This window comes from Apteryx mantelli, chromosome 15, assembly GCF_036417845.1.
Source record: "Apteryx mantelli isolate bAptMan1 chromosome 15, bAptMan1.hap1, whole genome shotgun sequence".
NCBI classification, from domain to species: Eukaryota; Metazoa; Chordata; class Aves; order Apterygiformes; family Apterygidae; genus Apteryx; species Apteryx mantelli.
This window is the reverse complement of record NC_089992.1, coordinates 17,471,382-17,498,620: the sequence shown is the minus strand read 5'-3', so window position 1 is coordinate 17,498,620 and position 27,239 is coordinate 17,471,382. Positions and strand designations below refer to the sequence as shown.

The following is a 27,239-nucleotide window of genomic DNA, read 5'->3' as shown; positions in this document are numbered from 1 at the left end:
TGTTTGTTACTGAGTAAGCCCTTTTAATCAAATTTCAGTATGATTTTTTTTTCAGTCAGTCTCTAGATGTCCTTATGGTTACAGTAATTGCATGCAGAAATAAAAAGTAGGGCTGCATCTCCATTTTATGTACACTTCTGTGTGTGTTGGTTTGGGGGTCTGATCCTTAATCTGTGTCACAACCTTCATTTTTTAAATAGTTTTAAGGATACGAATGCTTAGCTGCATTATCAAGACACTATAAAACCCATTTCATTGCTCTTATTCACTGATTAAAAATTCCTGCTCTTCTCAGTAATTACTCAAGGGCTACGAGTGACACAAGATGCGTGGGGAGAACAGAGAAGGATTTTAATTCAGCTTTTGGGCAGTAAATAGCTGGATTTAGCTGTCGTATCAGTTATTTCCCTCCCCGCCACCAAGCAGTCATAAACCTGACAGGTCTTCCTAAGCCTGAGTAGTGCAGAGCTTGTGTGTACGTAGTTCATTGTAAATCTGCTGCTAGATCCACAGTGTAAGAGAATATCTGTGTGTCTTTTTACTTAACAGGAAGAGTATGTGCAAGAGGGAATTAGATGGACACCAATAGATTACTTCAACAACAAAATAGTGTGTGACCTTATAGAGAACAAAGTGGTAAGTGTTTGGCACAAACACAGATGGAAAAAACAGAAGAAGATTTTTCTCTAAAGTAATTGGGCAACTGCTTTGCTGTCAAGAACATTCACAGGAAAAATGCAAATACTGTTTTTTGGTAACTGAGTCATACTAAGCCTATATATAGATCTTACATAAGATATCTTATAAGGGCTATAAGATAGATACATGTTATATAAGGTATTGGCCAAAAACAGAATTATAAGCTAGCATGGTTGAAAACAGTATGAATAAAAAATTCACTAGTGGGAAATTGAAACTTTATCCATCTAAATTTATCAAGGACATTACAACATGCAAGTGTAGCTCAGATATAAGCCCCCCTGGTCTCTGAGAGATCTATTTCAGCTTGGGGAAGCTACAATACTAGCTTCCTTTAAGGTATTGTAGCAAATTAACCAAACAAGTGAAAACAAAGTACTTGGAAATTTCATAGATTAAAAAATTCATACTTCTTTGTTCCAAGGAATGTTCTACAGTTTAGTCTTTATATCCTGATCTGGCATGACAACAAATGTTGAGTTATCAAACAGTCCTTTAGGATAGAAATTTGTTTTGTTTTTTCAGATAGTCTTTTGTCCTTATATAAGCCAATAACCTTTAACAGTAGTTCACATAAAATGGTGACTTGTGTTTAACACCACTTGAGATTTTGCCAATTTCCTGTCTGTCTGCATCAGATAACTAGGAAAAGGATAGGGTTTGTGTCACAATCTTAGATACTTAAGTTGAAGTTTGTTAAACTGCAGGTTGAGAATTTAAATATTTATCTGAAATAGGGGTTTGTTTTTTACTGGAATGAGAAAGGGGATTACTTTGTGAAGTAATTATAAACTAAACTAAATAAATATTTTTGAACAACAGTTGATTTTCCCTATCATTTCCCACTCTAACACCAGTGTTCCATGAACCAGCATCTCTCCTTAAATTGCTTGCATGTTATTGTACAAATTAATCTCTACTGTGAACTCCACTGATTGAGGGGGAATTTCTCCTGCCATGTCTGTGCTCTAGCACTTTTGTAGCAGCAACGCTTTTCTTTTTCGGGGGCGGGGCGGGGGGGAACTGGCATCATACTCTTTTCTTTTTCACTTCCTTTTTGCTATTTTTGTTATTTCTCTCTGCTGTGTTAGAATCCCCCAGGGATTATGAGCATTTTGGATGACGTGTGTGCCACAATGCATGCGGTGGGCGAAGGAGCTGACCAAACACTACTACAGAAACTCCAGATGCAGATTGGGACTCATGAACATTTCAACAGCTGGAACCAGGGGTTTATCATTCATCATTATGCTGGAAAGGTAATATGGCAATCAGCAATGACATCTACCTAATGTATTTTTAAAGAAAAAGAAAGAACAGTAATGAAATTAAGGGGAAAGTGGTATCTGCAGAGGGCTACTTTAATTTTTAAGTAGTCAGATTGTCTCAGGAGACAATCTGGGGAGTTTAGAACAAATATGCCCTAACATATGTCCCTAGTTAGGAGAGATGAATCTGGGCCTTGCTGCTAGCAAACTTACTAACCCAAACTTAATATTAAATTTATGTAATGAATAAGTGCCTCTAATCCTTTATTAGTGAAAAATTATTAATTTCCTTGTTGGTTATAATGGCAGTAAGTTAAAAGGATTCAGATAGAAAAGAGATCCTTAACTGTTGATATACCAATAAATCTGGAATAATTACATACAGTTCCATCTTATTTAGGTATATTTCTCAGAGTATTCATGACTTATTTTAATGCTGCTATATTTGATATCAGTAAACACATGCAAAATATTTTTCTTCTTTATAATTCAGTATTAAATTCACTTGTGCTGTATTCCATTCACTAGTTTCATAATACTCTTTTCCACTGAATGTAAATATATATATCCAGAATTGCTTTGTTTGTTATGAAAGATTTAACTAATATATGCAGTGATTTATTAATGATCGTAGCATCTTTAAGTAATACCAGACTAACCAAAAAGATCAGAACAATTACTGGTGAGGACAGAATTAAAGCTTCTTTAATTATTGGGTTCTCAACTTACCACAAACAATCAATTTCCACCTTGGCCCAGGTATCTTATGATATGGATGGATTCTGCGAGAGAAATCGGGATGTTCTTTTCATGGACTTGATTGAACTCATGCAGAGCAGTGATTTGTACGTAAGCAAAACTTGCTTAAAGCTAGGAATAATGTGTTAGTTCAGATGGATGCAGAGGGCCTGATTTCCCCACTAAACTTGTGAAATCATTTGCATAAAAGTGGAAATAAGCATCACCAAACAGTAGTTTGTAGAACAGTATCACTTGCATTATACTTGATCTTCATTTTCTGCAAATCTGAATGAACGTGTAAGGTACTGCAGCGTCAGAATCAAATGGTTTAATGATAACCATTTGTTCAGGCGTCAAACAAGGCCCATCAGTGATTTGGAGCGCTCTCAGAGAAGGCTCTGTCTTGAATGTATTAAGTAGCATTTTTTTGTTATGCACTTTAATTGATGTTTACTTTCTAAGAAGTGCTTGTTTCTTTGAGTCTGGAACTTGGACATCACGTATCTAAGGGCTCACTAAAATAGCAAAGGATCTCTATGAGGAATAAAGCTCTTGGAAAATACTAATCTTAAAATTGAGTTGATATAACTCCAAATTAACATAGATAGCTATTTATATTCTGCTCAACTATCAACTTTTACAGCATATTCCATGACATTCCTGCATTGAATTGTCTTTCTATACCAACAGTATTTTATTAATTCTTTTCTAGACCTTTTATAAAGGCTCTGTTTCCTGAAAACCTCCAAGCAGACAAGAAGGGCCGTCCTACCACTGCGGGCAGTAAAATTAAAGTATGTTTAGTTTTGCTGTGTTGATATGTGCATGCATGCATGAGTGTATGTACATATGTCTGAATTAAAAAACAGTTTGCTGTTTTTCACTGTCCAGACATTTTTAAAGATAGTCATAAGGACATGCTGATTGCAAAGTGATATATTGTTTGAGCTGTTAGACTCACATTTCACCCAGCATCACTGTTCATTAAACATTTTGTTCAGTTGTATTCTGCAGCAATGAATTTTCCAAGTGGGCAGTTGATGGCAGTGATAACAGTACTCTCATGTGCATAATGAATGAGCCCCTTCACTCAGCCACTTGATGTCCTACAATTAACTACAGATAATTCGTCTCTTTAGACAGTGCAGAAATGCAGCCAGGCCTGATCTGATGCCCACTGAAATCAGAGGGCTTTCTGTTGACCGTAATGCACACTGAATCAGGCATCAAATGTTTACACATCTTTTCTGGAGCCTGGATGTAGAGTAAATGCTTAGATGACATGCTTGCAGAATTTGGAAATCCGTATTTTTTTCAGCCTCTTTCCTCATATTTCACCTTATAGTCAAGTTCATCTGATGCATTCCCCATAACACATCACTCCATGTTTAAATTTATTAGTTTAAATATATTATGGGCCTGGAGAAATGGTGCCCTCAGAGCAGAACTCCATGTGAGTCTATTTCCAGATTATATTTTCTGAGATGATAGACAGGTGTAGGGTGATGATTTTCTTAGTGCATGTGTTTGTCCATCTTTTGCATGTATATTCCTAGAGACCAATGTGGGTACCTTTTTAACTCAAAAGAATAAAATGATTTGATAGAGCAAAGATGAATTTGAAAAACACAGAAGCAAAGAATATAATATAATCAGTAATCAATTGCATCCTTGCATTCATTTTGGATTTTTTTTTATATTGACTTTTTTTTTTTTTTTTTTTTTTTTTTTACTTCCTCCCTCTTACCTTACAGACATATAATGAATACATTTAAGTGTACGGCTTTTCTGCACAGAGCTTTTACAGGATTACAGAGAGTCCTTCTAGGCTGAAATGCAGCTCTGTGCTAGTACAGCTGCGCATTACCCTGAGACACTGTGGGTAACATGCAAAATGGATCAGAAGATAGCTGATAACTTTTAGAAATATCTGAGGTTTACCCTATTCAGCTCAGATCCTAATGTTTTCCCTCAATTTTACAGAAACAAGCAAATGACCTTGTTGGCACCCTGATGAAATGCACACCCCATTACATCCGCTGCATCAAACCCAATGAAACAAAGAAGCCTCGAGACTGGGAGGAGAGCAGGTATGCATAAGCAAAGGATGCGGTGAGGCAGAACCAGGGGTAATAGTCCAAACATTCATAATTTATAATCGTACAGCCTACAGACAAACAGAACCAGATCCTCTAAAAACCTTCAGAAAAAATCTGCCATGTTACCACTTGTTCTATGACCTCTCCTAAATTCTGAAGATTATCTGTGATCTCTTAATTTAAATTAGCAGTTAATATGAGCAATTCTTAGTTTTTCTCCTTTCAGTTATGGATAATCAAAATTTGCAGAATGTGTGTCAGTAACACAACAGGTAAATTAAAGACTGAGTTTTCAGTGAAGAATTTACACACCAAGCGCTTTATATATCAGCTCTAATTTTTGCTTTATCCTTTGAAAATACTAGGTAGCTGAAAGCCAGCATGATGTCTAAATTTGCTTTTATGTATCAAAAAAGGGTTCAAAGAAATTTTTTTAAAAATTATTCAAATACCAAAAAATACCCTATAGCAAAGAATATAGAAGTTTTTTTTTTTTTACTTCTCGACTTTAAAGTTTCATTAGCCAGCTTTTTACAGAGAAATCCCTTGAATATCATAGCAGCTGGTTATATAGACATAAAATAGATGCCTAAATCATCAGTTTGGTTTACTGAATCTGTTTTAAGACTTTTTTTTTTTAAACTGTGCGGTGCTATATAGCATCATCATATTATCAAAGAAAAGGTATTTTCTTTTCTTTTTTTTTGCACTGAGACAGGCTACATTATTTAACACCAAAATATATCATTATATTACCAAGCACTTTTGGTTTTGGTAAAAGTGCTGACATAGCAGTTGGTTATTTTTATCACAGCAAAACAATTTGCTAAGTCTGATAAAGAGCATTCCTGACCACATCAGCAACACACCAGAACTCGCTTCCTGCCATTCGGCACACAGACTAGCGCAATTACATGCAGATGTAGAGCACTTCCAGAAGCCACAGCCATGACTGCCCCTTGAAAATGTCATTTAGGTCTTGCCAATTAAATGCAGGCTCTCTTTCTCTATCTTTTCTTCCCTGGCCATCCAGATCCCCAAAAACCTACATTGCAGCACTGAATTTCCCACTGAAACTGGGGTCAAAGGAGAGAAAGGGTCCTAGAAAATGTGTGTCTAACACTTGTAACAAAACAAAAAGCTATAAATAATTGAGGGACTTTTTAAATCAATCATTTACATATTGGAAAACAGGCCTATTATTGTGGAAAGTGTTGCTAGGAAACCATGGAAACAAACAAACAAAAACCGAATCCTGACAAAAGGCTGGCTTTCAGGAAACCCGCTTCAGAGCTAAAACGGGCAAGATTTCTTCTCCTTTTCCCATAATGAGGATGACATTTGGCAAATGCAGCAGTTACTGATGCTAAAATACAGATAGGTGGCAAAGGATTGTATAGTATCAAAATCAGACACGAACGGAAGTAGTTCTTATGATAGTGAACTTCCATCCCTGTTTAAAAATACTAACGTTCTCTCCCTTTCCAAACTACAATTTTTGGTACATTATATTAAGAGCTCACATAAGTATAAATTTTCTATAGCAGTGACATTTCTATGGAAAAGATTTAATTATAAGCATATTGCAACTCGAACTTTGTTTCATTTTGCTGTTTCACGATTTCACTGTGAGAAAGTTCTGTGATGCTAGAAATACAAGATATAACTGAGCATGGGCCGTATTTTGTTGAATGCTGGTTTAGTGGATTTTTTTTGTTTTTTCTTCTGTAATCATTTAATCATCTTGTGCCATACACATGCTTCAGTACTTAAAAATGATTGCAGTAGTTCATCTATAATCTGCTTATTGGTAGCATGTTACTAGGCTGTGAAAATGCTGCTCTTGAATAAAGGAGAAGACTTGTCAAAGCCTTTTTTACTTCATGCCCCGAGCAGCCATGTCACTCCAGGTTCATACTGCTGTTGAATAGTTTCAGAATATTTAGCACTTTAAGATAGACCTTGTGTAATACCTAAACCTTGTATAATACCTTAGTTATTCCAAAAATTGGACCGTTCCTTGAAATGTGTTTTTGTTCGGATCCTGGCACAGCCACTTGGCCTTGTATTCAAAATTGCTGCATTAGCTGAATTCCCAGACCCTGACCTGCTTGAGGTTGATGCCTGGAGGAAGATTTTCAAGAGTGCCTTTTCTCAGGAAAAAAAGGAAAAACAGAAAACTGTCTCAAATTCTCTGTTGCTGGACAGTAGTATTGGCAGGACAGTAAGAAAAAGGGAGTAATGCTGTTGCTCCAGTGCAGTATTCCAGATGTGAACAGGAGGGAAAGCTATAAACAGGAAAATGTATTTTTGACCATCAGCTTTCTACTGTTACTGCACCGGCATTCTTGGAGTGGGTGCAAAACATACTTTATTCCTTGAACACCGCAAGATTAAAATGTGCAGTATTTTTTATTGTGAGTTTTAAGAGTGCTTCTCATCATTTAATAAAATACCTCTAAGTGTTATTTAAAAATAAGAAATAACTGAAGGGCTTTTGTCATTTGCTGCATGGCATTTCAAAAGTTCTTTCCCTTTATACTGCGAGTCATGTAATAGGAATGTCTCGAGCAAAGAAAAAAGAAAAAAAAAAATCAACAGGCAATACACTTTATAGTGAATTTAACCTTTCAAAATAGCTAGAGATATAACAGTGAATTAACAGCCTAGAGGTTCCAGGCTTTGAAAATCTTTTGTAAAAACAAAGAAACAATAACCAAAACAGGATTAAGATGAAATGGTTTCTTAGAGCCTCACATTTCCATGATTATATGTAAAGAAAGGCTCTTTTATATACTGTTTGTTAAACTTACAGGACTAAAATCTTAACAACTCTCACATTTCTGACTGAAAGGTAAGCTTCTGTACTTCACCCTACCGAAGAATAGCCACAGAATCTGCCAAACACCACATTTCAGAATTTAGAATTAAAAACTGGCATTGCTTCTTCCAACCACACGACTCAGATGAGAAAATTAAGAAGATGCAAAGAAAAACAGCAACAGTCATCCATCATTAATGAAGTTAACTGAAATTCTTCAAGCCAAGTTCCCAAGCATTAAAAAGTAGACTAGCAGGATATTTAAGAAAGAATGTCAAATATGTTCCACAACTCCTGAAACAGAAAAAGAAATGCCAAAAGGAAGGTTTTTTCCTTCTTTGAAATTTATGGTGAAATATTCTTTCCCTGTTTAGAGCCCAAACGAAGGTGTTTTGCACAAAGGAACTGCCGTGGTGTTGGGGAAGGGTGTTTCAGTCCTGTGTGCAGTGCAGAGCCACTCCGCAGCTGTTAACGCTGCCCACGGGACTGATACCAGCTCACGGGTTTTGTTTGTTACTAAAGTGTACATCGTGAGCAAGCTTCCCCGACGCACTTCTGCGCAGGCTGTGCCCATCTCAAATCCTCCCTCTACTGCGGGGTAAGGTTAGGAGCAGAGCTAACTGCTCACGACTTCTTCAGGCCCTTTGGGTAATGGGAGCGTGGCATCCTGGGCTGTCTCCAGCCATTGCACTGGATCCTTCCCAGCAAAACATGCTTCAGAATAGCCAAATACAAGCTACTGTGGGTAACTGTTGATATTTAAGCTATGGAAAACATTGATGAAAGCTGCAACAAAATAACAAAAAACAATTCCCTTCTCCCTCAGATTACCTGCTCTGTATTCATGTAGGTAATAGTTATTTGTCCTTTTATGGGTAATAATATTAGTTTAAAAATTTATACATAAATTAGGGGATAGTTAGGAAGCTGAACTAGCGAAAAAGAATATTAAAGTTAAACTTGACTACATATATTTCAGCAATGTAGTCTACCTGCCTTGAATGTGTATCTTACCATGCAGTGTGTATGTTAATGTGCAAGAATAAGTAGATTCATACACCTGTACATGAATTTTAGAAGTAGAGTCTTTAAACAGGATATGGAATTTTAAGAATACCTCAATCTTCAAATATGCTGAAATGAAACAGATTATAAATCTTACTGTATTGTTGTCCACAGGGTAAAACATCAAGTAGAATACTTAGGTCTGAAAGAAAATATTCGAGTAAGAAGAGCTGGCTACGCCTATCGACGGGTCTTCAAGAAGTTTTTGCAGAGGTAGGGTAATACTCATTTTGAAATATCACAGCACAGTGATGAGGAGAAAAACAAAAAGCTGCAAGTTTTGAATATTTCTCATTTCCTATTCATCTTCTCCCTTTTCCCATTTACCTATGCTCAGGATCCAGGCTCTGCAGAGATTAAATTTTTTTTTTTTTAAACTTGTTGTCTTTGAAAGTCTTTCATTTATCTGTAAATTTGCCCAAGGCCTCAGCTCTTCTTGTAGTGTTATAAGAGGGTTCTTCAAAGGTAAGAAGAATTAAACATAGGAGAGAGAAACTTAAGAATTGAGTTGTGTACACTGGAATCTGAATGTCTAGCTGCTAAGCTTTGTTTAAAACGTTGCTGCTGCAGCTCTCCCACCTCTTCTTCCCTATGACAGAGGATGGGTGAAGAAATGTATGCCTGCCATTCAACCAGTCCAGTGCACAGAGTAATATATTAGCTTAATTTGCTCATGTTATATCCTTATGCTGGTGTTCAAACAGCTGGGAATGGTAACAACTCAAACCACTGCAGCTGTTCACTGAGTGAAAACAAGTCAGAGCTCTGTGACATCAAATCCCTTTTCAGTGTCTTAGGAGCAGCTGTTGGGATGGATTAACTACCTCCAATTGCTACTGAAACACTCTTAAATGAAAGCAATTTCAAGATTTATACAACATTCAACTTTTGTTTTTGAAAATTGAGATATATAGCTAATTACTGCTAAAACTGGGACACTACATGACACATGAGCTTTTGTTAGAAGTCTTTGTGTTACATTTGAGAATTAAAAACAAAAAAAGCAATTAGTTGCTTCAAAGAATAAGAGTATGATTCATCAGGCAGGACAGAACAAAGCCACTGAAAATACTTGATTATATGAGAGAGTATTCTAATCATCTAGTAATAGACCTAAAATATTTTAAGGTATGGAACTCAATTTTCTAATATGGAACAATTCCTAGTCTTATTTTTTTCTTCACCATCTTCAGACCCAGTTATATAAACATAAATGTGCTTCAGATTGCATTACCCTACTAGAATACAATTGCTGAGACAGAATAACAAATGAATAATGAGTTTTAAATGTAGCCTCCATAACTGTTGAACATTGATTATGCATGACAGCTGTGCAGCTCTGGAAATCTCCCTGTGAGATCTACACAGAGCAAACCACATGCTACTTCAGAAAGGTGAACATATTTCTATACTTCTCTTCATATGCAGAGATCCACAGGCAACTGAAACCATTCTCCATTGAATTTAGATCTTTGTTTTGAATCAATCTTGTTAAATCTAACATTTTGCTACGAGTAAAACTTGCTGCAACCTTTCCATTCGCAGTTCTCTAGCACCCAGATCAAGCTCTGTTCTGACACCGTGAGTCAGTGTGAGTAGAAGCGGGCTGCGGCACGGATGGACAGGAAATGCATGCTTGTACAGTTGTTTTCATTGGGAGTTCCTTGGCAGCTCATATAAGTGGACATTTACAGTCTGAATAGACTTTGCATGCAAATGTTAATTTCAGACATAAAAAAGCCAGTCACTGAAAAGGCCTGTGTGTTTTAAAGCATAGCCAATCCAAAAGCTGAACTCCATATTCCCATATTTAGGCATATGACCTAACTGCTTACTGTGAGTTTATAATAGATAACTTCTTTTTGTTTGGCAGTCATGAGTTGGAATTTTTTCAGAAGCATTTTAAGAACATACTTGGTACTTGTGCCAAAATCCCCCTGCAAACTCAAATTACATGCATGTAATCTTGAAAAACCTAGATATATGGATATTGACATGACCAGTTTAGAGGACAACATTAAGTATAATTAAGCATGCACAAATCCATTGGAGGAAAGTGCTATTTCTAAATGGCAGTGAATTCACGCATTATAGAATATTTAATTCTAGAATTGTGGAAGGCTTAACTGACGCATGTTATAGAATAATCTGTTTCTTCTGCCCTTTAGACTTCTCAGTCTTAGTAAGATGTATAAAATTAACTTGAATTTATAAAAAAGGAGAATTTCAAGTCTACTCTTACTTGGTACCTGAGAACTCTATTTATATGAAAAGGCTTAAAGTTGTGTCTTGTTTTAAGTCATTATTTTATTTCCTCCTCTCAGAACATGTAGGGTAGAATTTGTAGCATGCTGAAATGTAGTGTAAAATTCTGTTGTGTGGAAGCTATCACGGCTTTGATGGTCTGTATTAACTTCAGCTCCTTTAAATCCAGACTTGCTTAGACCTGCTTATACAACTATACTGTTGAACGTACATGATGATCCTGAAAAAGAGGTTGTTAAATAAGTTGCAAGTTGCTTTAACTTACAACCCCTTACTTTAGCTTTGCATCTATCCATGATATTGATAAATAAAGCATATAAATATATAAATGTATCTATGATCATAGATTACATATAATGTACTTACATATTTAAGATGGTATAAGGATACTTTGTTACACCATTATGCACACTACCTGAACATTTGATAACTAAATAAGAGTTGAACAAAATAACAAACGCTTTTGAATCCTGTTGGATTGTTCACAAGTTAGCCTTATACTCTTTTCATGTACTTGCTATTCAGAAATGTTTGGAGTAGTTTCAGCAAACAACATATGTATTATGACTTACTGCAATCTATTTCTTTTTAACTGTTCGCTATTTTTCTTTGTGTGGTATTCTTATCTAAGTTGCATGACACTGTTTCTGCTCCCTGGCTGGATAACATTTTAGACATGTCACAAATGAATAATGAACATTCCCTGAATGAATCTTCTAACAACTCCCTGTGTGATTTTGAGAACATTTTCATTAATACTTAGCAGCTGCCTAGGTCTTCCTGAAAAACAGGAACTTGGGAATTATAACAAACTGAATCCATCCTTTATTGCTTTTTTCACTAGTTGAATAGTTTTACGAATAAGCATAATTTAGTTTATGTAGCTCAAATACACTTAAGGCATTATGAAAGAAAATTGTCAAGAGTGGAGCACAGAAAAGATTTTGGGGAAAAATTTGCCACAGATTTAGCTTTTCTTCGCTCTCATTCTCGAAGGCCCTGGAATAGTTGCTTCTAGAGAAGCTGCTTGCCCCAGTCGCACTGAAGCAGCTGAAGGCCATCAGTGCTCGTCAGCAGACTCATGGGGGGCAGTGGAACAGGACAGCTTTGTACATACAGCCTGCCCCTTCCAAAAGCCCACGTTAGGCCTGAAAAGGTGGGCAGTTTAAAAGCAGCTGTAACCTGGCATCCACCTCATTTCCAAGGCTTACAGAGAACACTGTGAGACAGGACTGCTCACCTCAATCTCTCAAACACCATGCACTATCACAGCACCTCTCTGCCTCCTTCCCTGCTCCACGTCGTGGCCCGTTCCCAGTGCTCCCTCCAGGCAGCAACGACATCGCAGCATCTTCCCTCCTGTAGCACAGGCCAAGCCAAAAGCTTCCTGGGAAAAGGCCAGTGGCTAAGGGCAGACCAGCTGTTGTCCACAGATAGGTTAGGAGCACAAGCTGGCCACTTGCTTGGAAACACAAAAGGCCTTTGTAAGAACAAGGAAGGGGACAGAGCAGGGCTTTAATGGGAAACTGACCCCATGCTTGGGAAGGAATCAGTGAAATGCCAAGGATGGAGGTACTTAACACTGCGCTATAAACCATTGCTAGTAAATATCCTTACCCTGGATTTAGGAGAGCACAGCAAGCAAAACTTTCTGCAGTTAACTACTGCAGTCATGAAATAATAACTCAGCATCTGGAAATGGAGTATCCTGGACACTGTTGCCCTTCTCCTTGCAGTTGTTTGGTCTTGCTAAAGAGCACCTTAAAATTGTGCATCTTCTGTAAGTCCTTCTATGCTTCTCCAAGTCCTGCCAAATGGTCAGACCCCCAAGGGTGATACTGACTAAGAGTCAGTGGTATTCTGCTGCTGCTGTGTGATGCTAAGTTTTAATATCTTCTTCTCTTTGGTTGTTCAGATATGCCATTCTGACCAAAGCAACCTGGCCTTCCTGGAAAGGAGACGAGAAACAAGGAGTTCTCCACCTGCTCCAGTCAGTCAACATGGATCCTGACCAATACCAACTTGGGAAATCTAAAGTCTTCATCAAAGCTCCGGAATCTGTAAGTGTGGCAGGATACAAGTCTTTAAATGTGACACTGTTTTGCTGAAATAAAAGACCTGCCTACTCAGGAGGTCTGCATGCGATCTGCTAGGGTGGGAGAAATATCAAAATTAAGTCAAGCTGCTCATCAGGCAGTGCCTTGATGCTGTGGGTGCAGCAGGGATTCTAGGCACTTGTATAATGGGCACAGCACATAAAAAAACCTGTGTGATCATGATGCTGTTTGACACAAGCAACATAAATGCATCAGAAAAACAAGATGGGATATGCAGATGTTTTGGTGTAAGGTGGCATATATCCCATCTTGTCTTCCTGATGCATTTAATGACACTCAGTCATCAGAGAAATTGTCATATGAAGGAATGTCATGGCATGAAAACATATCTATGACCATTAGCTCAAGAAAAAAAATGGGTCTTCTCAGTGCAAGAACTACTGATGAAGATAGGAGAATAGCCCCCAGATATAATAAGGAAACATTCTGCATTATTGAATAACTCGACCTTAGAGAATGACTGAAACAAACTCCCATTCAAAGAAAACATTAGGGAGCCATCATAAAGCTGTTTGTATTCTGTAGCTGCTAAACTGCTCAAAGTCTGTTGGAAAAAAATTTTCTTACACCACTATTCAGGAAAGTTGACAAGGAAAAAATATATTCTGTTCAGAAGCATGTATTCCTCATTGCTTCAGAAGCAATCAGGCTTCATTTCTGCAACACACCTTGCAGCTAGGGTTAGCTGGCTTCTTGGTGCTTTACCTGAAATTACATATCAAAATAAAAGCAGAATGCTTTTATTACTATCATTTTCTTCTGTGGAAACATATTTTTGGTCTGCAGAGTAGCCATAATTCAGGTAATGACTGTGCTGTGCCCAATCACACCAGAAGACTCCTGCTGAGGGGGGAAAATAATCCTTCTTCTAAGCCAATCAAAACTGTGTTGTTTCTTGCATATATAGGTTAAGACAGTATCATCCATTCAGGACTTTCCATTCTTGCCATCTGAGAAAGACAACATGTTTATATAATATAGTATATATTGTTTAAACTGTACAGCATATTTTAGATTCTTAGATCCATGCTCTGTTGGCAAAGCAGGAAATTCCAGTCTAGGATTGATCCAACTTAGTCATTGCAAGCAACACACCTTAGCTTAGACAACTATGAGGAAGTGTGAGGTTCTTTTGCCTTCTTCTATAGCACAGGGCATGGTTTATGTCCTAAGATCATTGGGGAGTTTTGTCCTACAAAGTTGATGCAATAGCCTAGGACATTAGTGATGTCTTTGATATCTTCTTGTGATGTTACAGATGTGACTTTTAGTTCTTTACTGTTGACCTCAAGTTTGTTATAGGGCAGCAGCAAGTACGTGCTCTGGTCAAGTATCTGTGTAGACTAATCTGGATTAGTTAGTTGCTTGTAATTGCAAGGGAACAGAATTGGTAGCTCAAGTGGCATCTTCTAGTCCTATGTTCATTTTCTTACACTACAGCAAAGCTAATTTTGTTTTCACTATGAAATTATGTTGCATCCATGCCATTCAGTGCAGTTAGTTGCAGACCCAATACAATCTGTTTGAGAGATTAACAATTAAGGAAGAAACTAAAATGATTTTTGTGCGATTGTCTTTCCCAATGTTACCCTATCTTATGGATAAGTCCAGAATTTTAACATATTTTTTCAATTTTATGTAATAAATCATATAAGCAACTAACTTTGCCTGACTGCTGAAAGACCGTAAACACTGGTATCTTTGCCCCCTATTAAAGCACAGATTTTCAGCAGCCATGTTTTCAAATGGGGTAAGGCTTATTCCTGTTTTTTCAAAGACTAAAGTGAACAAGTTTGTTAGTGCCTGTCTTTAATAGCTGAATGGTTCAAATGCTCATCAGGCAGTGCCTTGATGCTGTGGGTGCATGACCCATGTTGACAGGATCTAGTTCTTCCTTGGCCTGAAGTGGCCAAAACCTATATCTGCTCTACCCCAACATCATATGCTAATTACTAGGTTGTCTCCAAGAGAAAGAAGTCATGTTTCCCATTTGTTTTGAAACTTTTCCACTTTCTGCTAAGAAAAGAAGAATTCATCAGGCCAAGGAGAGGAAATGTGGCCTTTCTCTTTTTTGGTTAGGGAATTTTACTGGAGAAGACAATTGTGTGCCCAGGACTGTTTGTGCACATAAAGTGTTACCAGGGAACATGGCACAGCCAAGCAAGCAGGAAAAGCAGTTTCAAATGTAGGTGCCATAGTTCTCGCAAAGTCTTGCTTCTATTATATAGACTCTTTTGGCTCTGCCTCCCTGGGAGTACTAAATTTATATTAATATGCTTTAGGCTGCTGAAGGGGTGCAAATTACCTTGTGTTATACATTGTATGAGAAACATCTTTGCATTTTGGAACACAATATTGGAGAATGGAAAAGCACTATCATCTCATTTAACATTTAATCCAGCATCACTTGTTATAACAATCCTTTCAGTGGTGGTCAGTGGAGAGTATGTTGGGTCTTCCCACTCTAATGCATTTCTGTAATACTATGTCCTGGTTGCCTTTAAATGCCACTTAGTAGCATTTCTGTGAATTTCACTGGAGGGCAGTTCTGCCATTTAAGACAACCTGGTGCTGACTGAAAAGAGTAAATTTTTTTTGTTGCACTTCCATTTCAATTTAAATTAAACGCATGTTTTCAATTACTATATACTGTTTCTTTCAAAATGTATTTTTTGAAAAGCCATGAAGTTAATTTTTTAAGAGAGGACCGAAATTAGTTTGGGGCTTTTTTTTGTTTTAAGTTCAAAACCATATTTTAGTACTGTGAATTGTGTATTCTAAAGCTTACTTTGTATTTTTAGTACAAAAGACAAATAGCTCTCACCTTGTTTCTAAAGTATTGGCCAGGATCATATTACTTTTAAGGAAAATGAACCTTTAGATGGTAAATTAAGATTCTTCTTTCCCTCAGTAAAGAAGAGCACCTGTTACTGCCAATAGGATGAAAAAAATACTTGATTTGATTTGCTCAGAGGGAATGTTAGAGGAGGCTGTATAATAAATACATATTTGTAAAAATAGTTTATCCAGTATTTGTATTTTATAACTTATCTTTTACTGAAGCATGTTTTTAACTCGATGTTTTTATTGGACTTCATTAAGTGTCATTCTGATGACTTTTTGCAATGAGATTTTGCAGTTAGCATTACTGTTAGGAAAATAAATGGCACATGTTCACAAGAGACAATATCACTATTGTTACTATAACTTGAATTGCAATGATTAAGGGCTTGATTACGGCCCTCACTGACATGGAGTACGTTTTTGCACCAGGAGAACTCAAGCTGCATGCTGAAATCCCATCTAATGCTTGCGTGTTTATGAAGGGATTTTTATAAGCTTTCTCTAGATGGAGAGTTGCCAGCTAACTGTGAAGTAAGGTTTTACGGGTGGTGGACAGGAGGCTTTATTATTTACATTTCCATCAAACACCTGAATAAATAACTCTGCACAAGAGCAAGTGAGGTCCTGTGGAAATGGTTTGCACTAGATCTAGTTTCCTTTTAAGATCAATACAAGCAACACTGTTTTTCTAGATTTGCATGGTTTAAGACAGCAAACTGAACAAGGGATCCCAATGCCCAATTCAGTCTACTTCTGAATATACTTGTTTTAATTAATTTTATCTCTTGAAAGCTAGAAGTAAAATGCTTATGAATATTTAACACACAGTAGAGGGAAATAATAAACAACAGTCAAGTCAGCAGGCTGTGAGGTAATACCATAATTGTTAGCCAAGTGCTTGTGCTACTGAAGAAACAAGAAATTCTCTTTTTTTAAGCTAAATTTACAGTATGCAAAAGGCTAAGGTGAAATATGCTGTATCCTACAGTAATTACAAAATTGTTCTAATGCATTAAACTTGCATATATTTCAGTGGACATGGCAAGTTCTCAAAAATTAAGGGATGCACTTCATTTTTAATAAACCAGCATTTCTTCTTGAATTCCCCCAACATTTTAGATTCATATCTCATTATGTCGTAGCAAAATATAAGGTCAGATTGTAAAAGACTGCAGCCAGCCCGCAAACTTAACTGCTGGAGAAGGATGGAGCGAATGGCCATGCCAATATAAAATTCAGACAAGGAAGGAAGCGGCATGTGATTTCAGTGCATTATGCTATGCGTGGCACCAATCCCCTTAATACACACTAAGGTTCTGATAGAGAAATGGGAATTTTTGAGAATAGGGTGAGCTGGAGATGGAGACTGGATAGATGCTCACAGGTGAACCTTGCAGTACAGCAGTAGTACTTCAGGGAGAACCGACAGTCATCTTCCTTCAAAATGTGGTATCAGGGTTGGTGGGTAGACTGGTATAAGCCAGGACAACTTCAGAGATCTCTCCCAAATATGTTTCCTTGACATTCTGATCTTGGACCCCTTGGTTGTAGCAGAGGCAACAGCTTGGGTCTAGATTGAAATACACTGGAAAGTTGAAAGTAAAATATGACCTTTTCCCCAACTTTCCTTTCTTGTAAAATGCTTGATCCACTGTACCATTTCTTTGTGCAGCTATTTTTGTTGGAAGAGATGAGAGAAAGGAAGTATGATGGGTATGCCCGGGCCATCCAGAAGGCATGGAGGAAGTATGTGGCCAGGAAAAAATATGTACAAATGAGAGAAGAAGGTAGGTCCTAACTTCTGATGACAGATATTTCACCCATGATTCCAGAAATAGAAAGAGTGCTACAAGAGATGAAGGAAATAGCTCCCTCTGTAGAGCAAACCATTGCACTGCAGATGGGGAATCCATTGGGAATGACTGCAAACTGTTAGACCCTGAGGTACCACTGCTGAGGTTGGGTGCTCTACACTGTACTCTACATGCGTGGGTTTCTTGGTACTTCACTCTCAAAACAAAGCTAGAGCAGGTAGAAGAGAGATCAGGGATTTTCAAGGGGAAGGGAAAATTAGTGCTTCCCACAGTTATACAGGAGCTGGATGGCCTGGGGATGATACAAAGCAATACAAGAACTGTAATGCCCAATTACTTTCCTGGTAAATGGTGGAACACCTGTTTAACAGCTCAGTTTTTTGAAGTATGAATGAACAACATTCTGGGTTTGGAAGAGTTAACCTTTAATTTCCAACAGCAAATACTGAATCAGGAGCACTTTGGGAACTATGGAAATTCTGACTCATCAGGACTGCTGAGCCTGCCATCAGTGTATTTCAGTAGGAATGGATTTAAAAATCACATGGTTCCTTATATAAAGGATTACCAGCTTCTCACTATTTTCTTCAGGTTATAAACAGTTTGATTATCGCTTCTTCCCCAATAGTTCTGCTTGAAACTGTTAGCACTTTCAGAGCATGAGTTTAGAAAATTGTATAGTAAATACTACAAATCACTGTTTATTTTTGGTATTTAAGCTTCTGATCTATTGCTGAACAAGAAAGAGAGAAGACGAAACAGCATTAACAGGAATTTTATGGGAGATTACATAGGCATGGAAGACCATCCAGAGCTACGCCAGTTTGTGGGCAAACGGGAGAAGATTGATTTTGCAGATACCGTCACTAAATATGATAGGCGATTTAAGGTAAGATTAAGAAGAACACCCAGTAATCATCAGTTCTGCTAGGGAGTTATACAAATGTCTTTTCACCATTCTGTAACAGAAACGCCACAACACTAGTCATACCACCTAGGACAACAGCTTGAAAAAATACTGTCTTTAACCTAAAAGACATGTGATACTTGGCGCAGGGAAGCAATTACACTCTCTTGATCTGAACATTGCTGTTTTGAACCCTATTGTCCCAGCACAGGCTACTTTTTAGCCCAGTGTAGTCTGACTCTTAGGCCGTGTGATTGCTCACATCAGTATTTTCCTACTCGAAGTAAAGCCAATGACCTTGCCCCAAATCACAATACATTATTATATATTTTGAATAGCTGTATGACATTAGGGAGCTGATCTTCATATAGCTATATATTTTCAAACAATTTTGTATTTCAGGGCGTGAAGCGAGATCTTGTCCTCACTCCAAAGTGCATATACCTGATTGGGCGTGAAAAGATAAAGCAGGGTCCAGAGAAAGGCCAAGTGAAGGAAGTCTTAAAGCGGAGGATGGAAGTGGAGAGAATTCTTTCAGTTTCTCTAAGGTCAGTACCTTGAAAACATTGACAGAAGTTTGTGTAGGGAAGGGGAGACAAACCAACTGATGAAGGCTGTTTCATGAGCTATATCAATTAAATTTTGTACGTAAGCAAAGCTGAAACTGTATATCACTCCCAGCCCTTGTAAGTGTGCTCTAGGAATAGATGTTTATGTTTACAGCAAACACATGAACATTTTCTGAGTAGTTGTTAAAATGGCTCACTTACACTAGGTCTCACTTCTCTGGTGTGTCCCCCAAAATGTATTCTGGGAAGGATATTATTCACTGTGATAATTAGTGCAAGGAGGTTCTAGTGCGTTTTGGCTCAAGCTTGTATTCCGTAAGTAATTCTTGATTCTATGTAAGTACATTTGTGCGAGTCCATTGCTTTCTAAGGGGATGTTCTCTCTCTGGTTGGCTATTCCAACCTTTTATTTCTATTGGATTTCTCATCATTTCTGCTGGCTCAATGTCAAACCAATCCCAGATCGCAGGAAGTATCTGGGGATTCCACAGAGAGCTGGGGAACCCAGTTAGCTGAGTAAGTAAAACCAGGAAGAGATTTCCCATGAGACAAATGTATTCTTGTCTACATCATTTTATACCTTTGAAAAGGGGACAAAGTCTGTGGATACCTTTGTATTTGTTATTGCAGTTTATCAGAGCTGGTAGCTGAATGTAATTTAACATAACAGGAATGCAGATCCAGCTTCATAGGGCAACAAGTGTACTTTAAATGTTGAAATCAGAAAGTGAAGTCAGAAATCTTCTCACAGATATTTTATAGTGCTTAAAAAAATGGCAGATTTCACATTTCTGCTGAGTTTTTAACTCACAGCCATTTCAGGATGAGAGAAAAGTCTGCAAAGTGTGTCGGCACACACAATGGCTTTTTCAAAGACAGTAGTTTGTTTACCATACACCTTTATAACAAAAGTTGCAACAGCGAGCAACTGTAGTAAATCTAGGTTAAAAATGAGAGTGAAACCTGTTGTTTTATTGCTGCAAGATTGGACTGCGTGCTGTGCAAATCTTGAACAGACTGCAGCCAGACACTCAAACTGGGTCTGCAGCATTCCAACGGCATAGTTGCATTGAGTCAGCTAAAGAGACGGCTGTCTGCCAAGTTAGTGAAAGCTGTTACACTCCTCATGTAAATAATAGTTCAGCAAGACTTTTTGAAGTAAAACCAAATGTGCTTGGTTCTGAAGAAATATGTATATTGTATTATGTCTAAAAATGTTTTAAGCTTACTTCGTTGATATTATTGTGTTGTAAAAGCCATTGGTTCTTGTATATGCTGGAAGCAGATTCAGGACTGCATCCTATCCAGTTGTCTAGATATCTCAAAAAAGTCCCAAAAAACAAAACCAAGGGGCACAAGAGGGCTTTTCCATGTTTTCAGGTTGTATGGGCTGAGTTCAAAATGGGTATTACTCAAGGGGTATCTTAACTCTGTGCTGACGCAGCATAATAGTAATACAGCACAGCCTGTAAAAGCTACAAAAATTACTGCTTCATTGGAATCTGAGATAAAATTCTCAGTGGCAATGCTAGGGCTTGTAACATTAAACAGTCTTTTAAACTAGTAGAACAGAATGAAACCTTTATTGGGGCATACATTGCCAACTATGTATTTTTGAGAAAGCAGTTTTTCAGACATGTCAGGCTCAAAACAAAAATTGTATTAGCTCTAACTTGCATTCTCTTTTGTTTTCAAAACTGTGGTTTATTCTCCCTATGGTTTAAAATTTTTACATATCTAAGATAATTGATTTCTCACTGGTTTTGAAAGGAATCTCAAACCCCTTGTCTTGGAGGGAAATAATTGAAATTACATTCTTCATGAGCTTATCCAGAATGGTTTTTAGCTATTGTCTGTATTGCAGCCTTGAAGTTTCATAACGAGCTGAAGCTTCATATTCTTGTTTGTACTGTTTTTCAGGTTAAACTATATTTTAACTAGATTAATATAAAATAAAATATAGCATTTTTAAATGGAAGGGGGAGAGAGGATAACTGGTTCCTTACATTCCTAAACAATAACTATCTCTCAAGAAACCTATGCACAGTATATGGATGTAAGCTTGGATATATACAAGAAAGGCAGAATAATTAACAGCATTGACATGTGTTAACATTAAGTAATGCTGTATAATAACTTAGTAAAGGAATTGCACTTTAAAGCACTCAGCTTGGAATCTGTCTAAGGTATTGAGTATGACAACCTTCACTCTTATGGAAGGATTCTTGTGTTTTTAGTAGCAGTGAATAACTGAGCTTTATAGTTCATCTGATAAGCAGTGAGACCGGCCATCCTAACAGTTTTGTTAAGTCAGGCTCCTTGCCAAGTCAGCAAAAATAATACCGCTGACTGGGTAACATTTAATGTCGTTCTTGGGCTTTTCTTACAGGTCACCTTCAGAGCCCTGCTGAGGCTGTAGCTTTGCTTGATTTGAGGTGGTAGGCAAGAAGATCATGCTCTTACTCTGTTTTCACAGATTTCTCATTGCTATTTTGAATACAGTTAGGTACTTTAATGTGATTAGGTAAATTCATAGTTTCATGCATCCTTTCCCAGAATGAGCCCAGCACTTCAGAGTTTGAAAGGAGGTATGAAGTGCAATGGTGGTAGTTAAACTTTTAGAAAAATAAGTAGCGGTACAACTCATACTTTACCTAATGTGTTAAGTAGGTTAGAACTGTAATTTTGTATCTGATGTCGAGAGCACTTCCAGTAGATAAATAAAGTTATTCTTAATTCTGCATAAAATAAATGAAAAGATACTCACAGTCTCTAGAGAGAGTCATTGCCCACAGCAATCAGATGAAAAGCAATGATTGAAAGGCTGGTCTTGGTCACCCTTTTCAGATTTAAAGAGTCAGCAATCAGGCACACCTGCTGGGAGAGCATGCTCCAAGCGGGAAGCAGCTAATTGCTAGATGATTGGAAAACATTGTGTGGGTGAACAGACTTAATTGTATCTGTGATAGAAGGCAGCTCCCTTCTGAGCTGAAACTTCTTTCAGTTCCTTAGGTGCTATAATTAGTTACTGTGAAATGTTGAAATAAGGCATATATAGATTTGTATTAGATATCAATGCCTTCTCCATGTGATTTATTGCTGTGCAAACCATTTAAAGAAGTTGTTCCTCAGTGAAAGTTAAATAATTTTGGCTTTCCCTTCACCTGGCTGCAAAAAGGCCTGGTTTTCCACAGCCTTGACCTCTACAGTGCAGATGTTGACACGCTGAATGATGTGCTAGTGGCAAGTTTTTAGTATGCATTTGTTTAGAAAAAACTCTGAAATCACTTAATAAATGTTAATTCTAAATGCAACAGGATATGTAAGGCCCATTTCTCCAAAGAGAAATGCAAACTGAGATTGCCTCTTTTGCTTAGGTGATATCTAATGTGTTGAAAGAAATTACAGTGGTAAAATAATATTTTCTAATGTTAGTAACGGCAGCAGAAGATGAGATGGAAGCAAACAGGTAACAGAGCAACACGCTAACACAGTTCATTTAAAAATAGTGTACGAGTTTCAACTTCTAGAAGAAACTGCAGCCCAAGGATGTTAGTAAGAGTCGAAGTGTGAATCCAAATATAACACACAAATCTGCGACTTCATCTGTGCTGTCTAATAACCATCAGCATGTGCTGTGCTGGGGAGGGGAGCTGCTTGCTGAAGGGAGGAACCTCACTATATTAATTTCCTCTTAAATAGCTCTTGAGTGAAACAATTGTGGGATTCTTTTTGAGTCCGAGGAACTGTGGAGGAAGTTGCTACAAATCATTCAGGCAACAACCCCTTCCTCAATCACAGTTAGGATAGTTTGGTGGCCATATTTGTGTCTTACTTTCTTTCTCTTACTTTCAGATTTTTTCTCTTAAAAAAAAAATACATATTTATCTTGTAACCATCTCACAGATGGCTTTATATGCACAGGAGTAGGGTAGAATTAGTCCACTATTAGAACAAATAATAATTGCCCAACAGCACTGACAAAACAGCAGAGAAATTTTGGCTTCGGCCTCCCTGCAGTGAAATGAAGCACCATGAAAAGGAGTCACACGTTTCCTGCTGGGAATATTTAACAATATTTAACTATGCTTCTTTCTTCATTAAAAGACAGAGTGAGATAGAGGCCTAATTTCAATGTTGATGCAGACTCCCATTGTCAACAGTATGAATAATCGTTGTTTGGAGTCTATTTTGGGAAAGTATCATGCCAGTGATAAGTGTTTTGTCCAAGTTTAAGCACGTCTCAGCTCAGCACAGTCGTCAGAAGTCCTGCACTGCCCCTTCTCCCTGCCATACATGTTTCCTACCCCTAGCACTAGCTAGTGCTTGGGTGGCTGCCTTGGGACCTGGATCAGAGAAACTGAAAAGCAAGAAAAAAAACTGAAAATTAATCTACCAGAAAAAGGGTGGGGTGGGGTGGGGAGGATGTTCTAGCACTAGGGAAGGAACAGAAATGCACATGGGAAAAAGGGGCGAGAAGCAGAGATGGGAAGGCAGCCCCTTCTGACAGCATGACAACTTCAAATTGATTTGAACTGATCATGAAATCGCACATGAAGTTAGAGGTTTCATGCCACATCAGTGCAAACGTGGGTGCTGCCCATGGGGCAGTCCCTTGTCCTGGCATTATGCCCCCCACCATGCTCCTGGGTCTGATTCAGCACTGTCCTGCCACGTAGTGACCTGCTTCTGCAAGTTGGCACTATGGGACCCTGACCCAGCATCAGAAAAACCAGTTAGTTTACTGTGGGATCAGCAAATTGAACTGAGCATCTTATGGTTGCTTGCTTGCTATTGGAGACGGGAAGAAAGGGGGACCCGTGGCCAAGCAAAGTGGAGCCTCCTTGCACAGAGGCATTACATGGTTACACTGTATGAGGTATAATCAAGAACTCCATTTTCAGGTCTCGCAGGCTTATTTAGCAAGCTTGGTTATACCTTGTTGTAGAGAAGCAGACAGGCACCAATGTAGTTAAAGCTAGGAAGTAAGCCAACATGCTGTTAAAAGCATGATGCACATGTAAACAAATTACAAGCCTGCTGTAACAACAGTAATCCTGGCTAAGGCTCATGAAGGACATGGTTTTACTGTGGGGACTCTGGGAGGGCACAAATCAGTCTTGCAAAGTACTGGCATGTGGATATTAAAGTGGTTTGCAGTGTCTGCAGCAGGTGTGAATAGGAGTTGATCCAAGGCTGGCAGTGGAACTAACTACCCAACATGTGTATTTTCTAGACAGTGTTAAACCAGTGCAAGCGAAAGACAAGGGCGAGCTCAGAGCTTTCATTCAGAAATTGATTGCGTTGGGTTTCAGTCTTATTTTAAGACTAGTATCTTTCAAGTTTCTAAATCAATCATCTCTAATCATATGTTTTGCTATTACTGAAGATATGGACTTGAAATTGTAGCACATGTTCTCATTTTATGATAACAGTAATTACTTAAAAATGATAAATTAGCATTTGTATCTCTCAGAAAGGATTGTTTTGGGTATTCTATTATCAGCTGCCCCCCCAAAAAAAATGTCTGCTGAAAGCAAGGCTCTGTAGTTACTGCTGCTTGGACTTCTTTCTTACTTTTAAAAAATTATAATGAGATTCTCAGAGTACTCACAGTTAATGCTGGGTATATTTGCTGTTAAAATTTTAATCTGAATGGTATATGCTTTTTCTTTTCAGTACGATGCAGGATGACATTTTCATTCTACATGAACAGGAATACGATAGTTTGCTTGAATCAGTCTTCAAAACTGAATTTTTAAGCCTTTTATCAAAACGATATGAAGAGAAAACACAAAGAAAACTACCTCTGAAATTTAGCAATACGTGAGTTATGTTTTTGCAATAGGCTTCTAAGAATAATCTTTACTCTTGCTGCCTTGGCAAACAAGTGAATGCTAGTTTCTGAGCTCCTGACACTAAGCTTTGCTATAGACTAATAGGAGGCAGCACAGTGTAAAATCTAAGTGTGCAAGAAGGAGACCGACTGCCATAGCTGTTCAGAGTAACAGGCTAGGATCGTACCTCGGCTTGCGGCTGGGTTCTGCTGTCTGTGCGCTGTAAGGCTTCCATGTAGATGAGTTGCCTTCAGTGTAGCTGAGCTGCCTTCGTGCTACTGAAGGAGGCATCGGGCCCAAGGGACTGCAGCTTTGGTGGGCCGCAGAGCAGCCGTGCCAGCCTGCCCCACGGCTGGGCCCAGGCCGGTTTCTGCACCGTGAAGGTGCAACCATAGTCCAAGCTCTCCGTCTCTGAGCTGGCTGCTGGGTTCTAGCACAAGAAGGGAGCGTCCCATCCTCTTCAAACTCCTTAACCTTGCCCCAGTGCTGTGGATACATTATGATGAGGAGTTCGGAAGACAATTCCAGAGTCATAATGTGATAATCTGAAATAACATCTCTTCTGAGGGTTTTTTTTTGTGGGGGGAGGGAAGGGGAGGGAAGAGGCAGAGAACTGCAGGATGAGAGAGGGCCTGAAGTAGCCTCATTAACTAAATAATTTTGTGAACAATTTTCATAAACACACCTGCAAAGCTACAGAATGCTTGATGTCCATTTTAGCTGTAAGGACATGCTGGAAACTATCCCAACAAACGTGTTTTTGTTAATACTCCTACCCTTTAAACAGATTAGCAACAGCAAGCCTGGGATTTGCATGTTTATTTTGCTTCCTTCAAAGAAGTGTAAGAATTATAAAGGGACATTATTAGTTTAGTTTTATAATGGCACAGGAGGACAGAGTGAAGTGTGAACCATTCCTGTAGTGTATATTCTTATAGTCTTGGAATCCAAAGCCAGTATCCAGAGTAACTGTTTTTGTTCATGTAAAATGTAATGTATTACACTTCTGGGGTTCTGCCCAGTACAAATCATGGTCTTGTTAGCTTGTATCCAGTTACAATACAGAGCAGATGATAGATAGTGCGGAAATACTAGGAAAGAGTATACATGTGGAGAAAAAAAAAAAACTCCTCTAAATTAGGAAGATTCAAGTATATATGCAAGAATGTGCACTCCCAGAACATGCATAAAACCCACTCCTAAAGCATATATAGGTCATCTAATAGCATATACAGAAGACTGTTTAGGAATGGAGCATCTTACTAGCTTGCTCCTGCAGAGGCAGTGCCTGAATCTGCATGATGGCAGACACATCTGTTGCTCAGATCTTTGCAAATTTTCCCCCAAAGCTCACTACACTCTCCCTCCTTTCCAGAGCATCTCAACTTCCTTTGAGTGGCTCTGCTGGGAAAGTTAAAAGCATCAGTAAAGTAGAACATTTAAAAAAAGCACGAAACAGATTTAGTTAGGTGTTTCATGTTAGCTTATTTACTCCAGGAATACAGTTTCTCAGTCTTAGCTATCTTTACAGTCCTTTTTATTTTTATAATTCTAAGTTATCTGCTGCTAAGTGATATTGTCCTGATTTCACATGTAAATGCTTTCTAGATTTTTTTGCTTATGTTCATGTGCTTATATTAGACTTGAAGTGAAGCTCAAAAAGGAGAATTGGGGGCCCTGGAGCTCTGGTGGTTCTCGTCAAGTACAATTTATGCAAGGCCAAGGTGATATAGCCATTCTCAAGCCAAGTAATAAGGTGCTGCAGATCAGCATTGGACCAGGGCTACCAAAGAATTCCCGTAAGTATGAATTTCCTTTAGAAATTAGTGAATGGTTTGGAAATTTAGTGAATGGTTGACTTTTTTCTCCTTGCTTGCATCTAGACTCAGCCTGTTCTTTATTGTTTCTCTGTAACACTGAAATGAAGATCAAGTTATAGATTCTAATGATACAACAGATTTCCCTGCTGCTCTGCAGTCCTTCTGGAATGTTTCCTTCACCATTTTATAGTGACTGTTCCTGAGGTGTCTGAAATTCTTTTCCCTGTGGCAAAAGAAATGTTATGTTTAATCATGTGACACTACAAACAGCACATTAGCGAAGCTCTAAGCGCCTGCAGTTCCTACAGGCTTGCTGATACAGAAAGGTCTGCATCAGGATAGTACAGGTTGTGATATGAGGAAAGGTATTTTG

At 38.1% G+C, this 27,239-nt stretch overlaps 1 protein-coding gene across 1 annotated transcript in view; it reads left to right on the top strand.

Annotated features, from left to right (window-relative positions):
- The window catches only part of MYO1E (myosin IE), a 101,450-nt gene that overhangs the window by 60,413 nt on the left and 13,798 nt on the right, over positions 1 to 27,239 (top strand). Inside the window, exons 13-24 of the mRNA XM_067305453.1 lie at positions 550 to 636; positions 1,791 to 1,958; positions 2,727 to 2,812; positions 3,421 to 3,502; positions 4,692 to 4,798; positions 8,808 to 8,906; positions 12,874 to 13,018; positions 17,592 to 17,706; positions 18,453 to 18,622; positions 19,043 to 19,188; positions 24,889 to 25,035; positions 26,688 to 26,845. Of these exons, the coding sequence (XP_067161554.1) occupies positions 550 to 636; positions 1,791 to 1,958; positions 2,727 to 2,812; positions 3,421 to 3,502; positions 4,692 to 4,798; positions 8,808 to 8,906; positions 12,874 to 13,018; positions 17,592 to 17,706; positions 18,453 to 18,622; positions 19,043 to 19,188; positions 24,889 to 25,035; positions 26,688 to 26,845 (1,510 nt within the window). The remainder of the gene's footprint in view (positions 1 to 549; positions 637 to 1,790; positions 1,959 to 2,726; positions 2,813 to 3,420; positions 3,503 to 4,691; positions 4,799 to 8,807; positions 8,907 to 12,873; positions 13,019 to 17,591; positions 17,707 to 18,452; positions 18,623 to 19,042; positions 19,189 to 24,888; positions 25,036 to 26,687; positions 26,846 to 27,239) is intronic.